This window comes from Cucurbita pepo, chromosome LG13, assembly GCF_002806865.2.
Source record: "Cucurbita pepo subsp. pepo cultivar mu-cu-16 chromosome LG13, ASM280686v2, whole genome shotgun sequence".
Classification (NCBI taxonomy): domain Eukaryota; kingdom Viridiplantae; phylum Streptophyta; class Magnoliopsida; order Cucurbitales; family Cucurbitaceae; genus Cucurbita; species Cucurbita pepo.
The window spans coordinates 2,285,409-2,299,514 of record NC_036650.1 but is presented as its reverse complement, the minus strand read 5'-3'; the positions used below and the strand labels follow the sequence as shown (position 1 = coordinate 2,299,514).

Here is a 14,106-nt window from a genome sequence, read left to right as displayed (position 1 = left end):
TTTTTATTTAAAGTTTAAGGGTATTACTTAACGTTTTCGAAGTTTAAATTTTTATTTAATTGTTCTAATTTACATTAATTATTTTATATTTAATGTATGTATTTTTCTCTTTTATGTTTAATATATTAATAAATTTAAATATTAATTTCAACCTTTAAATTAAATAAAAATTTTCCTTTTATATTCCATATATCTAATATTTAAATACAAATTTGATATATTCCGTTAAGGCATGAGAATTAGTATTCTTATGCCTAACTAAAGACTTGTTTAGTTTTATTTTGAGGTGTGAAATCATTATCATTTTGTATTTTTCTAGAGGCAATTGTGAGGAACTTTTGTTGACAGACTTTGAAGCGGGAGAGATACACATGTATAGAGTTTGGTTATAGTGAGTGACTACCCGTCGCAGATATAGGAGAATTTCTTCTCTCCGAATCGAGAACCACGTAAATCTTTGTGTCTTTTTGTTTAATTTCTGTTTGTAAGTGTGTGAGTGCTATCGATTTTGCTTCCGCTACAATAATTGGGTATCATAACATTTTAGTTGTGGCATCGGATCCAACAAATTAAAGATAATTTTTGTTTAAAACCTCATAAATTTAACTAGCAAAATTCTTTCTATAGAGTGGATTAGTTTTTTAAGATTCTTAATGAGTTAGAAGTATTCTAATGAGCTCTTTAACTTTTGTGACGGACTCTAGTTGAGATTTGGCCAAAATCACTGAGAAAAATATAACCAATAATAGAATAGAGGGTGGACAGGAACGTAGAAATGCGCAAAAGGACCCCAATTGAGATTTGGCCAAAACCACTAGGGAGCCGGTATACGTACCTTTTAGATTTGACTATGGCTAGCGCACACTCTTGCAACCAAAAATTAACAAAAAGAAAAGTTATAATATCATGGTGTATGCATCCGTACATAACATAATAGAGAAGTAATCCATGCTCGTGCGACATACAACATGCATGAGATCTCACGTTAAGAATCATGGTTCAATGAGATGCACATAATACTTCCTTACTTATCTTGACATAAATTTTCTATGAGATGTAGGTGTAGGATACATACTCGTGGTATTTCATTCATACTTATCGTACATGGTACATCATGGCGTCTCCTAGGACATAGCGTGATCATATTAACATATCAAACATGAACTAACAAACAAGAATACATGCATCATAACAATTTATTATAATATCATATAATAAATAATAACATATAAATAGACAATACGATACATCAATCAATTCATTCAACCTAGCTCGTAAGTATTCCAATAGTAAGCTCACTTACAATTTCAAGCTCAATGTTATGGTCATGCTTGTCCAAAACATGTTGCCTATGGTCGCATGACGGATATCCCAGTCTTGCTTGTTTAGGACATGTGTGCTAGTTGCATGCCCGTTCCAAAAACCTCTTTTACATGCTTTCATCCTAAATAGGCATTTACCATTTCAACGTTGGGTGATCGCTTGTGGATGTATATAATAAAATGATGTAAAATTCACAAGAATAAGTGCAAGTATACACTATCACAAGTAGCAAGTAATAAGTAAATTATCGATTCCACAGGAAACATATCTTTTTGGTTAATTTTATTGCTGGAAATTTAGGTGAGTTTTTGGGTAACGTTCAAATGGGTGTTGGAGATTTTAACTATTTAAACAGAACTAAAACAGAGTGCCACCGCTGTTGAAAAACAGAAAATGATGAGAAAATCAACTATAATGAGGAAGATTCGGCTAAGAGAGATTAAATAGATAAGTTGTTGAGTTTGATGGTAGATTTTAGTTTCTTTTAATAGATTCTCAAGCCCACTTCGGAGGGTCATGAATGGTGATTATTTCCATAATCGTTGTAATTTCTATTAACAAGGCTCTAGGAGAAGAATTATTTCTAATCCTTCTATTACCCTTCAAGTCTCCTTGCTATGGAACTAGAGTATTAAAGAGGATTTCATTGCTCCCTCTCCTCTCCCGAATAAGAGAACAACGATGTATGTAAAATAGCTAATTAAACATACATGTAAATCATTAACAACAACTTTTTAATAAACTAAAATCATACCGTCAACATACTTAAACTATATAAAACTCTCTCGCCTCCCCTATTAAGTTTAGCTCTCCATACAAACTGAATTAAACAGAACAATCCGCATATTCATCATGTAAAATTGATGGAATAAGGAAAGAGAATAAGGAAATAGAGAGTTATCCCGGTTTGTTGCCGTTCGTCAATGGAAGTTCCCTTCTCTTAAGCTCTCACGTCCACCTTTTTGCCCTAATCAATCCTTGTTGGTCTCCTTTTCCTTCTGCTGCCAACAGCGGCTGGATTAGGGTTTTCTTCTTCTTCTCTGGTTTCACAACAGTTCTGCAGCAAAGGCTGCTGCTGTGTAATTCGATTTTCTCCCCAAAATGTGGCTCTTTTACTCTTGGTCTTCCTTTTCCTTTTTATATTGAGCATGGGTTCCCCTTTAGGGCCGAAAAGAAATAAGTAGTACACATACGATGTTCATCATTGGGGAGTCAATGACTCACTTGGACTGTTGACATGGATTTATCATTTCCATGTCATCCCCCATTTGTTTCCAAATTCGCTACTCCCACACGGTTTAGCATAAATGTATGAAATTTTACCACATAACTCAATTAAATATATAATTAAGATTGATTTATGCCAAATCATATTTTTTTTCACGTTGGACCGCAATGAACGATTTCATGCTCACTAAGTAGAATAAATGGGGTTATAAATGAGAAAATGGTGAATAAGAGTGCAATATTAACTACAAAAAGACTTGCTATGACTCTATTTTAAATAGTTATCATTGGGTCAATACGGGGGTGTATGACCGTTCACCAAAACCATGTCTACACCTGCCAGCGTTAAAATGCCCCAAAATGTACTATAGGGGATATGACTAGTTGTCACTACTTCCTACCCTGAGTTATATGTTATTTAAGCCGTGATATTTCTTAATTTGTTTATAGTCATATAATGTTATTTTCTTCAGTTTTTCAAACCGTTTTCAAATGTATTTTCTCGCGCATGTTTTCTAAACCTTTTCTCGCAATGTGACTCGAGAGTTGAACATACACCGATGTTGTCCATGACGTTCGAGTTTCTCACAGCTGACTTGTTCACTTGGTTAGAACATGTGCCGCATAATCATTATCCCACTATTGCAAGAGTGCGATTGTGACAAGTGGTATCAGACCGAGTTGGCTCTTTGAAAAGTATTACACAAACATGTCTGCTGCAAAACAACTGGGCAAGTCCCAGGCTAACTGATTAGCTAAAATTGAAAAAAAGTTACTGTACATGAGTGAAGTTCTTGATGGAATGGGGTTTTTGGAATCTTGCATGAATAATATTGCCACTAAAGTTGACAGGTTCATTGAGAACGCAGGTCGTCTTGAAACAATGCATGTCCACAAATTAATGACTAGGGTCGAGGCCCTAGAAGACAAGGCCACAAGAGCTGGTGGCTTCGAGCATGGGGATTGCTCGACGAGTTCTGTTGCCCGAACGAAGGAGCGCACAGAGGGCTTAGAAAATACCCAACTAGTGATCGTCCAGATGGTCTCAGATTTGTCTGATGACCTTAAAGAAGCCCTTGGAGTGGTCAGGGCTGAAGTGGTGGATTTAAGCGCCATATTAAAGCTTACCACAAGAGTGGTGGGGACCAGACCCCATCTGGGGGTGTAGCACGGTTTAACAAGATAAAGGTCTCGGAGCTCAAACCCTTCTGTGGGGTTCGAGATGCCAAGGTTCTAGAGAACTTTATCTTCGACCTCGAACAATACTTTCAAGCCACAAATATTGTGGCAAAGGAAGCGAAGGTCATATTGGTAACAATGTATCTAGTCGACAATGTAAAGTTATGGTGGAGGTCCAAGTACATGGACATTCAAGATGGTTGATATAGTATGGACACTTGGGATAGCTTGAAACAAGAACTTCGATCTCTGTTCTTACTAGAGAATGTCAAGGTAATCGCCAGAAGGAAATTAAGAGAGTTGAGTCATACAAGCAATATCCGAGATTACGTTGGGCATATTTTTGGAGCTTATGTTAGATATTCGTGATATGTCCGAGATAGATAAGATCTTCAATTTTATCGAGGGACTGAAGCCGTGGGTGAAAAATAAGCTCTACGAACAAAGAGTTCAAACCCTTTCCATATCATATGCTATTGTCAAACAATTGTTTGATCTTGATAGCGATGAACCCAAGAGATGGGGGGACTAGAGCGTCCGCAAGTGGGGAAAATGAGATTTAACGACCAAACTCCCCCAGAGGCGGGGAAAGTGATACCACATAAGGCAGCACTATGTGCTTTCCAAGCACAACTCAGAATTAATTAAGAAGCTGAGTATGAGATAGCAGAAACAGATGTTGTTAGCCAGGACTGTTGGACACACCCGCGTGGGGGCGTTAAAGTACTTATCTACTCTTCAGAAGACAGAGGAAGAAACAGAAGAGCCAATGGAACACGATCTTATGTATGTTGAGATTTGGGTAAATCATAAAGCAGCCAGAAGCACTATTGTCGACTCTGGAGCCACCCACAACTTCATGACAGAGACCGAAGCAAAACACTTGAATATCCTTTGGCATTAAGACACAGGGAAGATGAAGGCCGTCAATTCGACATAATTACCCACCTTACGAGTTGCGAAGAGAACTCCCATCAAACTGGGGACTTAGACTAGATGAACCGACTTTGAGATAGTCAAGATGGGTGACTTCGACAATGTGCTATGGATGAATTTCCTACTAGAACACAAAGTCATGCTCATGCCCCTTGCGAAGAGTTTAGTAATAACGGGGTCAAACTTGACAATTATTCAGAAAAACATCCGTTAGCCAAAAGGGGCGAAAATGATGTTAGTAGTGCAGTTGAGACAGGATCTAAGCCAGGATGAACCTACATTCGCTACCATTTTCGTATTGGAAAAGGAAAGCTCGAACGAGCCAACCCCAACAAAGGCCTCGCGGTCAACTTAGAAACACCCGACACGAGACAAGGAAGTCAGACATAAACCTTTTCTCACAATGTGACTCGAAGCCCGAACATACGCCGCGTTGACTACAACGTCTGAGTTTCTCACGACTGACTTGTTGGCATGGTTAGAACAAGTGCCGCACAATCGTTATCCCACCATTGCAAAAGTGCGATTGTGACACTCAGCTTGGTATTCATAAGCTTTCTTTAGCCGGATATTCCTAGATTTAACTTCATGTTATCCAATTTTACCTATGATATTTCATGCATTCTAAAATGAGTTTAGAACCCATATGTGAGTCAACATTAGTTAATTATCCTAAAATATGTCCTATACTAAATATTATAAATTGTCCAAAAGCATTGTTATACTTGTTGTAAGTTGTCATGAAGAATAGATTCATGCATCTCATGCATGTATTGTCATTTACTTTGATTCATAACTCTCATTTAGTTCATACCCTTTTGATTCATATTCTCATTTATTTGCTTCTTTAGGAGAATTAGTATTGCTATATTTATATAAAGGTTTGTCTAGCATTGTTTCGATGTGTAAAGTCATTGTCATTTTGTATTTGCCTAGATGCGATTGTGAGGAATTTTGTTGAGAGGCTTCGTAGTGTGAGAATGTGAGCGATATATTTGTAAACACTTTGGTTATAGTGATTGACTACTACCTGTGGATATAGAAGAATTTCTTCTCTCCGAACCACGTAAAGCTTTGTGTTTCTTTGTTTAATTTCTGTTTGCGGGTGTGTGAGTGTGATCGATCTTTTTTTCGCTTCCGCTACAACAATTGAATCAAAACGTTTTTTGGTTGTGGCATTAGGATACAACAATACTAACATTTTCTGGCCTCAATTAAGTTGAAAATGATTCTAGAATAGTCTAAAATAGTCAAGCTGAGCCAATTGAAACCAAATAAAGTCGAGAAAGCGGAACAAAAGTTTTTTTTTTCTTCAATATGACTACAACAAGAAGTATATATATAGCAATCACCGCAACTCACGACACTACATATATGTAGCGTCAAAACATGAGCGCAAGCATCTTTTAGCATGAAGGCGCTACAGTGGTAGTGTTGAGACATTAGATGCAACATCTTAACGCTACTAAAACTTGAGTGCTTGCTATGACATCATAATGCCCCCTAAAGTATCGTGAGCTCTTCCCTCGAGCTCATCTGTCTAGTTTGACTCTATAAGTCTAAAAAATATCTTCACATTTGCTAACATACATCAATCAAACATAAAGTTTTCATGTTACTCTAAACTTTTAATTTTTCTAATAATTATAGATAATTATCAAAAGACCTAGACTACATTTGACCCAACGAATCCAATCAACTCAACCCAACTCAGGTTATTTGGTCGGACTTAGGCTAATATTTTTTCTAGCTGGAATAGGTAGAATATGGAATAGGTAGAATATTTTGAGTCGAATAATTGAGTCGAATATAAAACATATTTAATCAAAACTCGCCTAATTCAACCCAAACCCATAAACAAGTTTTTGGATTTAAATGGATATAGAATATCAATAGGTTTATCCTTTTATTTTTCCACTTCCAAACTTGTGAAGACCAAATTGGACCCGGTAGAAGCGTCAACAAGAAATCTGCCCTAAAATCCTCGTTTCAAAAAATTAAATTAAATAAGGAAGAGGAAATTATGAATGGAAGATTTGTGTTTAATCCCGCCTGGGTTTCTTAAAATCGCCGAATCGACCACGATTTCAATCGAACCAAGTACAACCCCCGTTGCATTCATACACCTTCTGTGCTCACTCAGCTTGTTATCGCTTTTTGTCGCCGTCGTCGTTATTCTTCCCGGTCCCTTTCTCCCTCACAAGGAGCTGAAGACAAGGACCGAGCAGCTGGTACAACGATCTTAGGGTTGGTTTTTTTAATCAAATTGCTCTGTTCCATTCCATGCGTAATCGATTCCCTTCCTATTTCCGGATTCTGATTGATCCGGCGCTTTCCCAATGTCAACTGCAACAAACCCTTGTTGCCACTCTCTCTTCTTCCGCCATGCTCCTCCCAATTCTAGGTTTTCGATTAGGGTTCATTTGAAGCCTCTGCTCCCTCGTTTTCCTCTCAATTCAAGCACCCATTGCGTCAGTACTCTCTCCCGACGCCGCAGAAATGTAAGCTCTCTCTGTCTCTCTCTGTCTATGGCTTCTCTAATGCTGAGGAATTATGAGTTCTGAAAAGGGGTTTTCGTTTTTTTTCACTGGCTGTAGTGTAGAGTTTGTGTTGTTTGTTGCCTTGGATAAGAAATGATGTATGATTATTGGTTGTCTTTTAATTGTTCTTGATTTTGAAGCCTTTTCTTGAACTTCTCTCTGCTATATTAATTCAAGTGGTAGCTCACAGCTCAGTTCATGATTCTTTTCCATGGAATCGTGAGATTGGTTTAGTAGAATTTTCACAGGAGGGTTATTCCCTCTTCTTTGTTGAATTGTTTTTCTTTGAAGAAATGGGAGATTGTGTGCTTTCGTCGTGAAGAGTCGTCGCAGGAACATTTCGAGTCCAAGTCTGCGGAGGATAAATTGGCAGAAGACCTGGTGCCAACTCCTGAAATCAATCAACCGAGTGACCCGAGTAAAGAATGGGCGTCGAGTTTATACAAGGTAAATGTATTTTCACATCATTTGAATGATTTTATACTCTTCAATTAGAAAGGCAAGCTATAACCATGTTCTACTAAGCGGTAGCGATGTATCCTGTTTACATAAATCATTGAATGGAATATATATACTCATGTATGTATGATTTTAGTAGGAAATGTTAAACTTGAGGAAATAATATTGGATGAAGTAAATAAGACAAATGTGAAACCCAAAGTAGTAAATCAGGGGTTGAATGTACTTTTCGTTTGAAGTTCGCAAATATATATTTAACTGCTTTGGTCTCTTTGGGAACATCTGATTTTTTATATGTAATTACTTGAGCTTTTCATATAGTTGATCAAACGTTGCAATAAGCAGTGATAATCAGTGCAGTTGACTGAATAACATGGCTGAGAAAACAGGTTGATGTGTGTGTTTGATATGGGTCCTTTGAGATTTTTTTCTCTTATCTATTTTAATTTGGTAAAATTTTGTTATTTCCAGATTTTCTTTAGCAGTTTAGTGAAGATGTTCCATTTTACTTTGCATCATGTTCAAAGTCAGCAATTTTATCTTTTATTCTCTATAATATAGTGTTAAACAAGGTGATCTTGGTGTGGGGGTTGGAAGTTTGCTCGAACAATTGTCTCGGACAACTTGTAACAGCCCAAGCCCACTGTTAACAGATATTGTCTTCTTTGAGCTTTCCCTTCTTGGCTTCCCTTCAAGGTTTTAAAACACGTCTGCTAGGAAGAAGTTTCCACACTTTTATAAAAAATGCTTCGTTCTCCTCCACTCGACATGGGATCTCACAATCCACCTCCTTCGGGGCCCAGCATCCTCATTGGCACTCGTTTCTTTCGCCAATCAATGTGGGACCTCACACAACTTCACTTGATTGTGCGTAGTATTTTGTAGATTTCATACTTATTATCCTTGGTTGAATGATTCCCGGGTTTCCTCCATCTTCTCAATTGATTGATTTTGATTGTAGTGAATTTTTTTGTTTCTTTGTTAGAAAAAGGTTTTAATAACTTTGGCATTGTCATTATAAAAATGTAGAGCTGTGGCAATGGCCAATGGCTGAGTGTGGTATTCTACCCTCCGAGCCCTTGTCTATGGCAAATGCCTCTAGCAAAAGGCAATTATTGTGGTTTCATTTGTGTTCATGAAGATAATTCTATGGCGATTCACATAAGTGGCATGTGGACAAACCCTCTTTTCCTTTTTATTCTTTATTTTGCACATTTCAAATTACCGACTAACATCGATATGTTTTGTTACAACCTATCAGAATTACAAGGGCCAAAAGAATTTGCACAACCTTGTTTGCTTGCCTTTTCTTGTGATTTTTCCCATTTGAGTAAAGTAAGCATCAAACAATTCTTCCAGGCTCTTATTTCAAGAAGACATCTCTCTCTTTTTTTTACTTTTCAATTTACCAAGCTGTCATCGATATCTTACAATCTATCAGAATATTAGGTACCAAAGAAGTAGCATATCAGTTATCGTTTATTCTGTTAAATGATATCATACTGCCTATTATTTATTAGAATAACTTGTTACTATCATTTATTACTGGGCACCTTAATAAGTACAATTTTACCGAACTATCATTGATACGTTGCCACCTATCAGAAAAATAGGGAACAAAACAATCTTTTGTGAACTTTTTTAGCCTTGGTTCTTTCTACTGCTTTATACTATCCTTTTAATGATTACAGCCATGCTACTCTAATTTCGAGGTTGAGATAATTTTTGTTATCCACGTTTGGTGTCTTGGGTATTTCTCGTCTTTTGTATGCTTCATTTATCAATGAAATCCAATTTTCTTCTTCAAACATGGAATATGTATGAAATAATTTGCTTAGCACTTATCTTGTGATTATCCCATTAGAGTGACATTGAACAACAAACGAAAACTTATCTTTGATTTTTGTTGCCCGATTTCCTAATTGTTGCTGTCCTGTTGAAACTTTGGCTTGGGGGGTGTTCTTAGTTGTTGCTGTTGTGAATGACCTATCCTGCTGTTTTTCTCCTCTCGAAAATTAGCGAAACGTTTCTGATGGACTGTACACTGTTGGTGTCCACATTGGGATTTATTCACTTTGTACTTTACTAAATCATTGTTATGCCTCTCGTTTTAATATTTTGTCGTAAAACCTCCTTTTTCCTTCGCAAATTATTCTAGTTGATTAGTTTTGTATCTTTTTAATTTAGCGACTTCGACCATGTGAACAAGAACTGACTGGCTTTAATAATTTATTTTTACCCCAGGCCCTTGAATCAATATTTGTTACAAAGCCTTGGGTGGTTCCATGGACAGCGAAAACCATTGTTCAGGTGATGCCTCGTTTTCTGCCAGTGATATACGTCAATATGTCTGTTTTTGGTATTAACATGGAACGTCAAGATTGTGTTGATATAACATTTGTCATATATACATGTTGCCGAAGTGAGCCCTGCAGGAAGTTGATATTAGGATTAGCAAGTCATGTGGAATTAAGTAATCAAAATGAATTAAAGAAGTTGAACTTTCTGATGATGTAGGTTATGCTTCTCTGGGTTGCATCATTTTGGGTAATAGGGTCATGGATAATTCCTATAATAGCCCATACAGCAGGATACAGAAAGGAATTCATGACGTACCGAGGGCAAGCCTTGTACAGCCTTCTTACAGACGTGGTCGAAGGGCTTACCGGGATGGCGATTCTGCATCGCTGCCTCTCAAGATTCCATCCCCTTCCACAAGGCTGGTTCAATTTCCGCTTTGAAGGGAAGTGGCAATTCGATGTTGGCTTAGGCTGCCTTATGTTTCCACTCGTAAATCGTCTTTCACAGGTGAATCTAAACTTGTTGCCCGTTCTTCCCTCAGCTCCAGTTACCGTCTCAAGCGTCGAGCAATCAATCATTGCTAGGGACCCAGTGGCAATGGCACTCTACGCAGTGGTCGTGTCTGTCTGTGCCCCCATTTGGGAGGAGATCGTGTTCCGAGGGTTCCTTCTACCATCGTTGACGAAATATATGCCGGTATGGTGCTCTATTTTGGTGAGTTCAGTAGCCTTTGCTCTGGTACATTTCAATATGCAGAGGATGCTACCTCTGATACTGCTTGGGGTAGTGATGGGTAGCGTGTATGCAAGGACTAGGAACCTTCTACCATCGATGTTGTTGCATAGCCTTTGGAATGCGTTTGTATTCTTAGATCTTATGAAGTAAATGTTGGTGATTAGACTGTAAATTTTGATTTCATAGAAGTTTATATTATGTCTGGCATGGGCAAATTGAAACTTCCATCTCCATGGGGTATTGTGAAATTTTGTTTCACTAGAATCTTAATGCACTGTTAATTCACAAAATTTATAGAAATTTGAACATGATATAAACTTTAGGTTATGAAACATATATTTAGTTTGTTGGCCCCCTAGTTTATAAAATTGTAGAACAAGGTTTGTTCAGGATAAATATGCATTAATTTGTTATTATTTGATAAATATTCAAAGTTATTTGTAAATTTTGACCTTTTATTCTGATCCTTTAAAACAAGTCATGCTGAATTCTACCTGACTTTTGGAACTTTATAGTATGTTTCAAAGGTATCATTTTAGGCTTTTTGAAACAACTTTTCCCGACAAAAATATGCGTTATATTTGATCATGAAAATAAATGTTTTAAGACTCGAAGCATATTATGTTTGATCAATGAGAAGGTTGTGGTAAAGGTGAGTGAATTGGGCAATCAGCCACCGATAATCATTCTAAAGTTGTATAAGTAGTGATTGCTAAAAACTAATGGTCACTCTAAATAGTGAATGCTAAACATGACTTAATGTTTTAAGACTCGAAGCATATTATGTTTGATCAATGAGAAGGTTGTGGTAAAGGTGAGTGAATTGGGCAATCAGCCACCGATAATCATTCTAAAGTTGTATAAGTAGTGATTGCTAAAAACTAATGGTCACTCTAAGTAGTGAATGCTAAACATGACTTTAAGTGAAAAAATACAGTGTGTTTCGCGTGATTAACCATGGTTCCTCTATTTCGTTTAATTAGTCATACGATAGTTTGCATATTTGATCTCAAAAAGGAAGTTTCAGAATGTGATATAGAACAGAAGCGACGATCAGAGTAGAAAAGCTGATCATTAGACAACTTGAGAGATTTAATTATCCCTTTATTCACTTATGTTTGAGTTAGTTTCTTTGATTCGTAGTAGAAAACTATTATAGGGACTAGAGCAAATGAAACCTGACACATTACGCTTTTCAATTGACACTGATATTTATTTTATTGTGGATAACATTATGATTTGACAAAGTTATTTTTTCGCATCTTTTTCATTTATTTTAAACTACAAAATTGTTATGTTTTTAGTTACACATATATCACGTCTTATTCATAAAATGGGCTGGATTAATATTAGTTCGGATGATATAAAAAAATAATTCTATTAAATTTAATGAATCTTTTGTTATTCTCTTATTTATTACGGGCATTCTCCGCGACTCATTATTATTAAGAAACTAAAAGAAACCTCATAAATAGAGGACTACGGGTGAAAAGTCTTTCTTATACATATTTGAGACACCCGCTATCCTTTTAAAGGGCCAAAAGTCAATGAATTGATTCTTATCCAAATAGACTCATCGACAACTTCTAGAACGAGTCAAAAAGCTAAAGCATGTCGATTTTTATTCTTCTTAATTAAACTTCTTATCTCGATCTCGTGTTCATTCTAAGTATCTTCATCATCTTCTTCCAAGCAACACTATTCATTGTCAACCTCATAAGAGAAAAAAGTAAGAAAAGTTGGGAAATAAAACAATATCATATCTTCCTCCATAGCAAACAATAGTTCATAGAATTGAGGTCTCAGCTATGTCAGCCATGGAAGCTTCTTCTCAGCCCCTATCCATTGAAAGCTTCTCATACAGTTGGTTAGTGAATATCAGATCATCCTTTGAAAGCCGTCGCAATTCCTTCACAACATCTCTCGATGAAGCTTCCTTCATTGAGATGGATCCTACAATGCCACCCTCCAAGAGATTCTACTTCACCTCCTCTCGTACTTCTCACGACTTCGCGTTCCCCGCTCTCTCTCGGTCGCCATCGCTCCCTCTCGTTCACGCCGACCAGCTCATCTCCAATGGCTATCTCATCCCAGCTGTATGCATCTCTCTCTCCTATTCCAATTCTTAACTATCTCTAGTGTGTCTAAATTCAAGTTGCAGGCGTACGAGGGCGCGCACGGGATCATTGGTTCACCCGCCGTTAAGCTCACCGCCGAGCCACTTGGGAAATTGGAGTCGTCGTGTTCGTTGAGGAAGTCATGCCGGAGATTATCAAGGCAGATTTTTGAGAAGTACTTGAACTTTTTTAGGCCAATTTTCAGAAGGGTTCAAAGGGTAGAAGGGAATGGGAATAAGAAAATTACAAGAGAAGCTCATCAGTGTTGTGATGAATGGAGAAGATCTTCTTGTGATTCTGAGAGCTCAATTTATGATGCAGTTCTTCACTGCAAAAGGTCCATAGGTGAGTAACTCTCTCAATTGTTCGTACAAATCACGAGGGTTTATGTTCTCAGATGTCTTTTAAACGAATCGATATGAATATTCGAAAATTTTGCATAACATGATAGTTTAAGTTTAGGATTGGTTCAAAGATCTAATAAAATAAAATGATGAATCGAGATTGATATTTCTCGGGTTCATAAAAATCACTTTAAAACTTGTTCTTAGTTATTTTAAACCGTATATTGATTTTGAATAGTAAGTACAGGTTTGAGAGTGATTTTAACTATTTCGAAACGAATTTGGAACATGTTGTTATTAAAGCTCGAATGGATTTATGGATTTTGAAGCGTAACAAAGGGTTTATTGTTCAGGGAAATGAAGAGGGGAAGGAAGAAGGAGGATGATGATGGCGATGATGAACATAGGGTATGGGGACAGTACAGTTGTTGTTTGTCTGTTTTGACTTTGTGAGTAAAGAAGAATATGTGTTTGTGGAAATTGTGGGGATTGATGGGAGAGGAAAAGGCATCATATTAAATTTTTGTTGTCTTTATTCCATGTCCAACACAAACCACTAATTTTTTTTATTTTTTGAGGTGAGCTCATACCCACTCTTTTCCTATTTCAAAGTGTTCATTCATATCTATATGTATATATGATCAAATATGGATTTGGTTCTTGATGTTTAAAAGTTCTCATTTTTTTAAGTATACTCTCATGTGGTTGGAAGATATTAAAATTGATATGAAATAAGCGATAAAGGATTAAAAATTGATAGTAACTGTGCTCGGACATGCGAGATTTCTGGCAAGCATCGTAAATCTCGTGGAAGCAATTACCCGTGAACTCTACGAAACCTTTCCACTTCTCCTCTCAAATCATCCTAAAGTTTTTACACTTCAATTTTTGAAGGTATAAATGTTTTGGTAATGCATTGGAAAAATTCTTTGTTTTGTGAGATTA

General features: G+C 36.8%; 2 protein-coding genes across 2 annotated transcripts; both read left to right on the top strand.

Annotated features, from left to right (window-relative positions):
* Window positions 1-6,597: 6,597 nt before the first annotated feature.
* On the top strand, window positions 6,598-10,931 carry LOC111809137. The gene is made up of 4 exons (XM_023695499.1): window positions 6,598-7,166; window positions 7,497-7,652; window positions 9,909-9,974; window positions 10,182-10,931. The coding sequence occupies exons 1-4, from the start codon at window positions 7,005-7,007 to the stop codon at window positions 10,848-10,850; spliced, it is 1,053 nt and encodes a 350-aa protein (XP_023551267.1). The 5' UTR covers window positions 6,598-7,004; the 3' UTR covers window positions 10,851-10,931.
* A 1,428-nt stretch (window positions 10,932-12,359) lies between these two features.
* Window positions 12,360-13,765, top strand: LOC111809133 (probable membrane-associated kinase regulator 6). The gene is made up of 3 exons (XM_023695492.1): window positions 12,360-12,796; window positions 12,862-13,162; window positions 13,515-13,765. Exons 1-3 carry the CDS (start codon window positions 12,509-12,511, stop codon window positions 13,520-13,522), a joined length of 597 nt encoding a protein of 198 aa, XP_023551260.1. The 5' UTR covers window positions 12,360-12,508; the 3' UTR covers window positions 13,523-13,765.
* The last annotated feature ends 341 nt before the right edge of the window (window positions 13,766-14,106 follow it).